The 12,201-nt window shown below is 41.2% G+C and overlaps 1 protein-coding gene across 1 annotated transcript in view; it reads left to right on the top strand.

The window, feature by feature from the left end:
• LOC306927492 (ubiquitin carboxyl-terminal hydrolase 2-like) overlaps positions 1–12,201 on the top strand; it is a 31,540-nt gene that overhangs the window by 14,169 nt on the left and 5,170 nt on the right. Inside the window, exons 5-9 of the mRNA XM_079507255.1 lie at positions 7,614–7,724; positions 8,765–8,829; positions 9,313–9,416; positions 9,912–10,013; positions 10,494–10,572. Of these exons, the coding sequence (XP_079363381.1) occupies positions 7,614–7,724; positions 8,765–8,829; positions 9,313–9,416; positions 9,912–10,013; positions 10,494–10,572 (461 nt within the window). The remainder of the gene's footprint in view (positions 1–7,613; positions 7,725–8,764; positions 8,830–9,312; positions 9,417–9,911; positions 10,014–10,493; positions 10,573–12,201) is intronic.

Here is a 12,201-nt window from a genome sequence, read left to right as displayed (position 1 = left end):
ATGTAGATTCACAATGGAAGCTCTGAGAGGTTTACAACTTGGCATACCTGAAGCCAGGACATACCTCTACATTCTAGAAAAATAATAATGTCAATATGTGAATGTAAATATGAGATATAGTCATTTGAACACATACCTACAATAGGCGAAAATGTAAATCTGTATAGTGTCTTCTTTACTTTGCAGTGACTCTGACATGGATTGTCATAGCAACACATTATGAGGGCTTGTAGGAATGGTGTGGTTCTACTGTATCCAGCAATACCAATTGTGTAATTGTAGCTTGCATACTCGTGGAGTTATGGCACTAAACGTACATTGTGTCCCAAATGGGGGGAATAAAACAGTCCTAATGAAATCGACAGTATTAGTTAGTGTGGTTGCTCTAGGCAACACCAACACACTATTGTTCTCTGTCCGATATTTTTTTGCCAGCAAGGTTTTTTTTGTTCAATGTTTTTTTTTTAAACGCCATTGCCAATAAAGGGAACATTTGCGTCATCTTTATTGTTAATGGCATTTAATGTGTTTACACCGTTTGTTTCACATCACCATTACATCACCTAATCAACATGAGTTAGACTTTAATATATTAGCCCCCCTCACTTCACACAGGTGTGATTTGTCATATGCTTTTTGTCATATGCTTCACACACTGTTGTCACTGTTGTCATGCTTCACATGACATCACAATATAGAATACAAACGGTAAGACGGAATTCAGTTCCCAGGTCCCTATATGCTTTGTGACTCACGTCAGTGCAACCACACTTGCAATTTCCCAGAATTGCACCTTTCTAGTTTTATTTTGACTTCACTTATCATTGGTGGAATAATTATAACAAATTGACTTGAATAGAAGTTCCAAAATGTATGAAATCCCAAACTTGAGAAATTGTGAAAAGAATATTGCAGCTGCAACAATACTGCAGAGAAATGCAGGCCTACAATAGAACTACTATTATATAGCACAGACCTGGATGAGGTCAATGATCAATGTTATCCTCATAACAGCAAGTCATTAGTTACTGCGAGAGTCTAGCAAACACCAACTCAGGATTCCTGGATCTCTGCCCTCCACAATTTTCACAATTTTCATTTTTTATTGTTTACTTTATTTGCAATGTACAGTAACTTTTCACATCCCTTATACAAAACAAACACAATCAATTCTCATATTTTCCCCATGTCCTGTGTCCCATGTCCTGTGTCCCATGTCCTGTGTCCCTCTTAAGTTATACCAGTATCCCCATGTCCTGTGTCCCTCTTAAGTTATACCAGTATTAATAAGACAAGACTTATGGAACAATGCAATTAAAGTCATTCATTTCTGTAGGAGTTGATATCATTTTACATAATATTTTTTTACAGTATTTGTCTCCATCTGCTCTATCTGCATCGTGTTGCCTATATGGGTTTCTTCATAAACTGACAGCAAAATATTTTGGAATGTGAAAAGAGCAGAAGAACCTTGTCAAGTCTAGTAGCTATTTAGCTAGCTGGAGTGACCTAGCTTTAAGCTCCATTTAGTGTAACAGATCCTGTCCAGTAGCATAATAGAAAAGCCCAGGCTGTTTCACCAGAATGGTTCATTAGTATCACTTGTAACAGCATGGTTACTGTGCATAGTACCTAACTATAGTAGTGTACGGTCGGACACAACATAGTTGATTGATGAATTCTGAACCTGAAGTATTTGTCTTTCTTTTCTTTTTTTTTACCAGAATGGAGTGTGATGTACAAACATTGGATCCAAATATTTGTATCATCTGTGGTAAACATTTAGAAAAAGCAAAGAAACAAGATCCATAATGTCACAAACCCTAAAGCAGAAGACCTTCAAACACATACTAAATGGTGCTCAACAGAGAGATGATGATGATGAAAACCCTGGCTCCAAATACAGAAAATATACTTTCCTTCAAATTAAAGATATCTTATCATGTATCATGTTGCTGAGCAAACTACAAATGTTGAGAGTGAGAGTATGCCTGCACCATGCAGTCTCATCAAGAAGACTGAATAAGGTTGATAATAGTAACAGAGACAATGAACGTTGATGAAGTTGTATCGTCGGCTGCTCTTGTATTATATAAACATCATAAAAGCTACCTTAAACCTCTAAAGGAAATAAAGCAGCTGCCAGACAAAACAAAGAATCAGAGCCGCAGACCAAATGTTCACCTATTTTAATTTAATTAAATGAAAGTGATGACACTAAACTAAGCGTTATGATGACATACTGGTCCATGATTTTCTTCATCAATATATCTGAAGTTCTACAGCTCTGTTTTTTGAGTGGTGTAAACCACTCCTACAACTGGCTTTTGTGTGCAGAAAAAAAAGAGCATGGTTGCTATGTTCAAAATAATTTCTGACGTAATTAAATCACACCCGGGTGAACTGGATGACCGTAGCAACCATGGTCATTTTTTCTGCACAGAAAGAGCCAGTTGTGAAATCACATCCGGGTGTGATTTCATTACGTCAGACATTACGTCAGACCACAGCTGATCATGCTATATAAAACCTTACACCACTCAGTTCACACGGGTGTGATTTTTCTTGGACGTGCAGCTTCTATCAGTGCATATCCCATGGGCACACTTTCAGAGCATACCACATCAGACCTTTCAGCTCAATCTACAATTCAAATTGTAATGAATGAGATTTTCCTTCAGTTTCCAGGATTTTCCTGTATTTAGACCATCATCACATCTTCCTCAGAGCTCAGTCTTCAGTATGTCATTATAACTCCCAGTCAGAGGTTATATATTGTATGATATTTATCTTCATACGATCAGGTTACGAGAGCTTAGTGTTGGTATATGGAGCCAGGGTTTTATGAACATCAGCATCATTTCTCTGTTGAGCAACATTCAGTGTTGAAGGTCTTCTACTGCAGAGGTTTTGACATTATTGACCGTGTCACTTTCCTTTTTCTATTTGTATTTGGATGTTTTTTTAACGATGTTGTAATAGCGACCACACATCACATCATTTACTATGAAAACATAAATGTCCTGTCACTGTCAGTCAGTTAGTCTGTTAGTTATAGTGACCTTGTGACATCATCAGGGATGGAGATCCCTCATCAATATTAAAGCCATATATAAGAATGCCCATATATGGAGATCCCTGATGTCATCAATATTGGCCAGCAACTCTACATCTGACCTCAAAACCTCAAACCCTTAGATCTCCATAAATGGAGCTGACCTGTTCTGACATTCCATATTGTATGTTGATCTGACCTCATTAATCCCTGTATACTCAAGACACGCTCCATATATGGCCAGTACATAATTAATTCCATATGTTGATCTGACTCCCCATGCCAAAGCGCCAGCGCTCGCCCAGCAGTCTGCTGTCACCCAGGCCGATGCGTGCATGTGACCTCGCCCTTTTCTCGCCCTAAGGTCTACAGTGTCAGGGTTCTACTATTGTCAATGGCTACTGGACATGCTCTGTTAGTATGTTACACTAAATGGAACTTAAAGCTAGGTCAGATAGCTACTTGATTTGCCATTATTCCAAATATATATCCTTTTCATATTCCAAAATATTTGCAATGATTTACCTTTTATGAAGAAAGCCATAGGCAATACAATGCAGATGCGGTGAAGCTAAATACAACTTTACCTTAAGCAAACATGTTAAATGATTATATCAACTCTACATGAATGAATGACTTGCTGGTATGAGGATAACATTGAGCATTGAGCTTGGTTTCCCTCATCCAGGTGTGCTAAATAATAGTTAGGTAGTTCTATTGTAGGGATGCATTTCTCTCTGTAGCCTACTATTGTTGAAGCTGCATATATACTTTCACAATTTCTCATTTGTGACATTTCATATATTTTAGGGACTTCTACTCAAGTGAATTTGTTATAATTTCACCACCCTTGCATAAGTGAAGTCAAAATAAAACTAATCTGTTTGATACTGTAGATTTCATTAGGACTGCTTTATTTCCTCCCATTTGGGAAACCATATACGTTTAGTGCCATAACTCCACGAGTATTCAAGCTACAGTTACACAATTGGTATTGCTCGATTCAGCAGAACCACACCTTCCATACAAGCCCTCATATGTGTTGCTATGACAATCCATGTCAGAGTCACTACAAAGTAAAGAAGACACTCTACATAGATTTACATTTCCGCCTATTGTAGGTATGTGTTCAAATGTCTATATCTCATATTTACATTCACATATTGACATTATTATTTTTCTAGAATGTAGAGGGATGTCCTGGCTTCAGGTATGCCAAGTTGTAAACCTCTCAGAGCTTCCATTGTGACTCTACATGAGTTTATATGCCTTAATCCCCAGACGGACAGGCTGTATTTTTACTTTGGGGTGTATAATTTAAATATCAATTTCACCACTTTTGCAGTAAAATATTTTTATACAAGAATCCATTTCATGTATGGGAGGCCTTAGAGATGAGGAAAAACTATGTTGTGTTTGGTCCTAAGCCCGGTAGGGGTATCTCGAAAACTAAAGCACTTTTTGACTGTTCGTCACAGGACTACTAGTAGACTGGGGTCTCCCATTGGTTTTCAACCGGTGGTCCGTGGAGGTATTGCAGGTGGTCCCTGAAAACCACTTAGTTTAATTTTTGAGTGGTGCAACCACTCCAAGGAACAGCAATGTCCCTATGTTTAGAGTACCAACGGGGGGCGCTGTTGCACCACTCACTTCAGACTGGTGTATTATATTATACTGATTGTATTATCTACATTGGCCATCATCTTCAGTTTAAAAGTGCTTTATTTATAAAAACACATACAAAAGTGGTTCATACACAACAACAAAAGGCAGATGTAGGCCTATTTGACAGTGCATTGCAGAAACATAATGGCCTTCATGCATATTGTTGTTATTCAAATATCTTTATTGAAGTTTGCAAATTTTAGGACAGACAACAGATACATGACACAACAAATACAGAACAGATACAAAACAAAACATCAAACACCAGTAGGCCTAAGGAGCAACGACACTCAGGCATGAAGGAAGCATGAGTTCAAGTCCGTTGCTCTCCCCATGTCCCCCATATATGGGGACTAGGTTGGCGGAGGGTGTGTAGAGCCCAGGATCACATTAGATAATTGACACAGGGGTGAAAAATGGGTTACAAAATCGTGGGATAAAAATTATAGAAAGAAACACCAGTAGGCCTACTCAACATTCATGTATATAGTGTATCAAATTATGAGATGCAATGTAGAAAAATCAAAAACTGTATGCTAATGAAATCAAATATAACTGGAATATTAAGGGGGGGGGGGGAGAGATAGAGGGGGAGGAGGGATGGCCGCCTTCATGCATATTGCATAACGAGCTGAATACACACACACACACACACACCCTCTGAAAGTCTGGAGTCATTTCTCTCCATAAACTCTTGAATATGATGGAATTTGATTCAATATTATTGGGATTATGGTAAGGTCACATGCAAAAAAAAAAGGTTCCCCATATCTTTGCTTTGCGGGACAGAGGGTGCAATTTCGGGACAGTCCCGCGAGGTGCAGGACGGGTGGTCAGCCCACCCGACACAATGGTGGTGGTCCCCAGGTTGCTCTTAGTCAGGATGGTGGTCCCTGGCATAGATATAAAAAAAAAAATCACACCCGTGTGAACTGAGTGGTGTAAGGTCTTATATAGCCTGTCTGACGTAATGAAATCATGTCCGACGTAATGAAATCACACCCGGGTGAACAGGGTGAACATAGCAACCATGCTCATTTTTTCTGCACAAACAAAGCCAGTTGTAGGAGTGGTTTACACCACTCAAAGGAGTGGTTTACACCACTCAAAAATAGATGCCTCATTGGCTGCTGCAGTTCGTTGGAGCCATGCGTGTTGACGGGAGGGCGGAAGAATTTACACTGGTACGGCGGAAGAGTGGATGCCGGTACACTACGTCACGCTGACACTCAAGTGACTACTGACCAATCACAGCGCATCTTTTCCGGGACTTATCAGACCCGAACATGCGCTCTGTGACGCACGCTCATGCTTCCGCGGGGCTTCGCAAGGAATCTCGGGAATTCTTTGCCGTCCCTTGAGCACATACGCTCCAGAGCCGAAAGGGGCGTCTACCTTTATTATATGTCTATGGTCCCTGGGTCAAAATCAGTTGAATAGGACCTTTAGTGCTTGAAGCCTGATGGATACCTGATGGTCACCAAGGATAACCCCTCTGCGCACGCACAAGTCACCTTGTATCAGTGTTGATTTCGTCGACTACCTTCTTCCACTGATGAAAACTAAATGGAAAGTAAATCAAAACTAAGCTATGATGACTAAGACTAAATATACCGAAAATTTCGTCAACAAATACAAACTAGACTAAAATGTTATAGGAAGGGACTAGTGGACAAGAGATCTACAAGCTTGTAGATCTACAAGCTTGTAGATCTACAAGCTTGTAGATCGTCTATTTACAGCAAGTGAAAAAAACAGTCGTTACGACGGCATCAAGGCCCGCCAAAATGCATTTTGTTCGACTAAATCAACTATCAATCTAGTCTAGTGACTAAAATGTGACTAAAACTAAAATCTAAATGTGCTGCCAAAAACACTGCCTTGTAGACCGGCTATTTTCGGCAAGCGGCACTGTACCCGTAGGTCCCGTACAGGGGAAATGCATAGGTCACGTCATACCGGATGCCGGTCAGTTGTTGTATGTTATGCTACCTGAAAACACACAGTCAATGATTGACTCATTGTTACTCTGAATCTGGTTCTTTGATTATGAGTTATTTGATTACAAAGACAAAAGACAAACATTACAGGCACCTTTTTGTAAGAGCAAGCATAAATTAAGTATTGGCCTGTCTTTTAATCCAGATTAGTAAGCAAGAACAACACTTGGTAATACATCAAATGCATAGAAATAGTCATCAAGGATTATACGTAAACTAAGAACCTAACATCCGTCTAACAGTAGAATATCTGTAGGCCTACAATGAAATGAGTACTGTATGCACTATGTCTACCTAATATGACATCTAAATTACATAATGTTAGCCTTTGCATACGCCTGTAAGGTCGACTCTAGTCACCCATATCTCGCCATCGCTTTATCTCATTCTCTCTCTGTTGGACGGGGAGGAGAGGCCGGTAACGTACGATGCACTCTGCTTGGAAGAAAATCAAATAAAAAAAAATCAATGATTCCTCTGTAATTTCATGAAGAAATCAAAGAAAAATCTAATAAATTCCATAAATTAGGAAACTTAATGTTTCAGTATTATTGAAACAGTAGTTGAATATTATATTGACGTTTCGAAAAGGGCACAATAATGAGTTTCTGCAATGCTGCAGCTCGGCGGCTCTCAGGTTTTGAACTGGCAGTATCGCGAGAAAACAATAGAATACAAGTAGAAAACAATAATAAAAAACAGCAAATCTATAAGCGTGCAATGCGGCGCAATGTAGCTGTTTTTACTATTTTGGGTCCCGGCGGGGAGACATCAAATTTCTCTTTTGGGTCACGGGCTAAAAAGTTTGGGCACCACTGATTTAACACATCATTGTCCTCTCATCTCTCTCTCTCTCTCTCCCCCCCCCCCCCCCCCCCCCCCCGTCCTTGCAGCCAGCAGGATGCCCAGGAGTTCCTGCGCTCCCTATTGGACGGTCTCCATAACGAGGTCAATCGAGTGGCGGCGCGGCCCCAGGTGTCACTGGAAGACTTTGACCAGCTTTCGTAAGTCGTCCCATCCGACGCCCGCTCCTCAAAAAACGTTAAGATCTGGAACGCATGCGTGTCGCCTTAAATAGCCCTTTAACCACTTTAACAAGCTCATAGCTTGTAGATCTGCTATTTTAGAAAAATCGTGAAAACGTGTGCAAATCTTCGAATATATACTGTACTTTTTCACAGCAAACGTTTTTAACTCGTATCTTTGGAGCTGGGGGGGGGGGGGGGGGGGGGGTCCCTGGAACAACATATTTTCAGATGGGGGTCGGCGGCCAAATACATATAATGTTTGCGGTCCTTGACATCACCACTGATCTAGAAACATAGGTTTTTCAGAAAACTGTGATTGATATAATTTGTATCCCACGATTTTTCACCCCTGTGTCAATTATCTAATGTGATCCTGGGCTCTACACACCCTCCGCCAACCTGGTGAGAGCAACGGACTTCAACTCATGCTTCCTTCATGCATGAGTGTCCAAGTCACTACTTTACACCTGACAGGGGGGAGTTTCCCTGGTTGGACGTAGCGCGTGGAAGGAACACGTTATTCCAACCAGTTCCTTTCCCCTCCATCAGGCGCCCCGGCTGGCCAGGGGGAGGTAGTTTAGAGACCAGGATTACTGCATGTTTTTTGTGAGGGTACCTACCTTAGGGGACACGGGGAGAACATGCAAACTCCGTGATTGATGTGATTTTGACAACATTTGTAGAATCTGGTCTAACGTCTCAATGGGTTAACCCGCATGCTCTTCATGGGAGATAGAAACCAATTCATTACGTTACATAATTCACTTAGGCCTTCCATTATGAACAGTCATTCAGATGTATTTGATTATGCAAAAAGAAAGCCCAAACGACACGCCTTTGTCAGTTAAACAATAACACCTGGAGATTTAATTGGATTGGGAGTGGAATCAGATCAGAGTTTGTAAACTCTCTCGGGATCCAAATTGAGACGGACGGATTCTTTCTTGTGCAGGGAAGCCTTTTAATACGCCGTTTGACCGCAATAACGTCCGATTGATCTTTGATTTCCTTCGCAGAGACGACGAAAAGGGCAGAAGGATGTGGAATAAATACCTAGAGAGAGACGACAGCAAAGTGGTCGGTGAGTGCCTTGGAATTGGAACGAGAGAGTACTGCAGTTGGGTGCCACCGATATTGTCCCTTATCATTTGACCCATTTAGGCCTGACCTCAAAATAAAATAAAAAATCCTTCTAAATCCTCCAGTTTTCTGAAATAAATATTTTCACGATTTTTCAAAAATAGCAGACCTACAAGCTCGTAGCGCGCCACTCGGTGGCGCGCTATGAGCTTGTAGATCTGCTATTTTTCAATAGCTAAATTATAACTATGTTTAAAACACCAAAAGGGGTTCCCGCCCCAAAATGGGTTAACTGTCCTTTTGCGCAGATCACGCAAACCTCAGCAAAAAGAAAAGGACAATATCGATGGCCTCCAACTGTATATTCCCATCATAGAAGAACTGATTGGATGACATGCGAGTCTGTATAAAGCTGTGGGTGTTGTGTTTTCTTTTCTTCTTGTACAGCTGTATACATCTCTGTGCTTTTCTTTTCTCCCTGTAGAACTGTTTGTGGGCCAACTGAAGAGCATGCTCACCTGCAACCACTGTGGCTTTTGTTCCACCGTATTCGATCCTTTCTGGGACCTGTCTCTGCCCATCGCACAGGTCAGCACGCGCGCGCGCACGCGCGCGCGCACGCACGCACGCACGCACGCACGCACACACACACAGAGAGAGAGACACAGACTTTTTCAAATGTCAGTATAATAATTAAATGGCCCAGTGAAGCATGGCTCTCAGTCAGCTCAGACAATCGGTCTGCTTTCTAATTAAGAACACATTAATTTCCCATTTTCTTTCATTCATTCATTCAGTCAGTCAGTCAGTCAGTCAGTCAGTAGTCAGTCAGTCAGTCAGTCAGTCAGTCAGTCAGTCAGTCGGCTTCAATGGCTTTCGTTATGTAACTCAAGACACGAGGCAACAAGGCCCTCGTTGAACCCCACGTTCCACAATGCGTTACGCATATCTCCTGGCTTTAATATGTTACGTATATGTCCTTTCCTTGCTTATCTCCTTGTACTTATCTGAGGAATTTACACATGACTTCAGTCGGCCAAGACTCTCTCTCTGAATGTCAACCTTTGTCTCTTTTGGCAGCAGAGCTCCTCGAGGGAGGAGGAGGAGGAGGAGGAGGAGGTGACTCTGAGCGACTGCCTGAGACTGTTCACCAAAGAGGAGGTGTTGGACGGGGAGGAGAGGCCGGTACGTACCATGCCCTCTCAGCACTCTGCTTGGGGCAAAACTAAAAACTAAAAATAAATAAATGATTTCTCTGTAATTTCATGAATAAATCAAAGACAAATCAAATAAATTCCATACATTAGGAAACTTAATGTTTAAGTATTAGTGAAAACGGTAGTTGAATATTATATTGACGTCTCGAAAGGGCACAATAATGAGTTTCTGCAATGCTGCAGCTCTGTGGCTCTCAGTTTCTAAGGTGGCAGTATCGCGAGAACACAATAAAATACAAGTAGAAGACAATAATAAACGGCAAATCTATAAGCGCACAATGCACGTTGTGCACTTGTAGATCTGTTGTTTTTACTATTTTGGGTTCCGGCCGGGGAGACATCAAGTTTCTCTTTTGGGTCACGGGCTAAAAAGTTTGAGAACCACTGTTTTTAAACCTCATTGTCCTCTCTCTCTCTCTCTCTCTCTCTCTCTCTCTCTCTCTCTCAGACGTGCCAGCGGTGTAAAGCCAGAAGAAAATGCACCAAAAAGTTCACCATTCAGAAGTTCCCTCAGATTCTCGTGCTTCGTATCCTTTCCCTCCGTACACGCCGATGTCCGACAGCCAAGCACGACATCCAATGAAAACGCAGGAATAGCGTAGCACGACGTCCAATGAAAACGCAGGAATAACGTAGCACGACGTCCAATGAAAACGCAGGAATAACGTAGCACGACGTCCAATGAAAACGCAGGAATAACGTAGCTGCAATCTGATTCAGTCTTTCAGACAGAAAACGGTGCAACGTAAACAGACTTTTGACATTTCTGAACCTAAAACAAATTGTTCAGATGTGAGATTATATATGTGGGGAAAGACATGCCCTAATACCCTTTGTCATCTGTTTATTCTTCCCACGAAATACTTCCCTACATTATATCTGCTCACATCAGAACAAAGGGATTCAGGTTCAAAATCTGCAAAGATTTGTATTTATTTTTTTACAAAATGTGGGCGCCAGAGAGTTAAGAAAAGTGCAAGGTTCCGGAGGATAGGGCCTTATCTATCTAAATAACACATAGTACCTACCTAGCATCTATTGAAATAACACATGCGGTGGCTCAGGGGTAGAGTGGCTGGATGGCAACCAGTTTGAATCCGGGCTCCCCCAGAGTTAGTGTCGAAGTGTCCTTGAGCAAGACACTGAACCCCTAATTGCTCCTGATGTGCTGGTTGGTGCCTTGCATGGTTTCCTCTGGCATCGGTGTATGAATGTGTGTGTGAATGGGTGAATGTAATGCACAATCTATGTAAAGCGCTTTGGATGAAGGCTCTATATAAATGCACCATTTACCACCTAGCATCTATCTAAATAACACCTAGTACCTAGCAGCTAGCTACACAGTAAATTACACAGCGTTCATTTAAAGTGACAAATGGAGCTGTGAGTGCGAGTTGGTGAATCATTACTGAATGAATGAGCGTTTTTTATTTATTTCCGTGCCTTTCACAGCCCATCCCGTATGGGATTAGTCAGACACAATTTAAAGTACATATACTGTAGTAATAATATTTCCTGTGCCAACATGCTGACGCCAAAATAATAAACAAAATGAATAACACTGTGTACATGACTCTGATCAAGAGTAGTCTAATTGTAAGGCTATAGAGACTACTCTTTAATCTTTATCACAGAAGCCTGGAACAAGCTCTAGTAGTGTTTGGCCTTCACATTAGAAACAGATACACCGATTACACTATTATTAACTTTGGCTAAGTAACTTTATGACTATGATTATCGTAGAACCTGCCTTCCCCGCAATGACCTGATTAGGGTCCAGGGGGGTCCTCAGCTAAAGCCATTTGTACACTCTAAGAGTTAAATTAACATTGATTTTACAATATAAATTGGGGTCTCAGAGATAGAAATGCCATTACTTTGAACTTTATTGAGAGGATGGCCCCTTGAGATGTCGCATCTCGTTTTAGAGGGGGTCCTATACATACAAAATACAACATTACAGCACATTTAGTACACAGTACTAAAGACACATTGGTGCAACATAACACACAGTACAAACACACAGGACATACACATACAGGTACAGTTACCTTGCTCCCCTTCTCCCACCCCACCCCTGACCCCCAACTCGTTTATATATGGAAATAGAGAAAAACAGTACCATAACCTGTGTCGAAGAAGTACATTCGTTACAT

This window comes from Electrona antarctica (genome assembly GCF_951216825.1).
Source record: "Electrona antarctica genome assembly, chromosome: 8".
NCBI classification, from domain to species: Eukaryota; Metazoa; Chordata; class Actinopteri; order Myctophiformes; family Myctophidae; genus Electrona; species Electrona antarctica.
The sequence above is the reverse complement of the archived record's forward strand: the minus strand, read 5'-3'. Positions and strand labels throughout refer to the sequence as shown.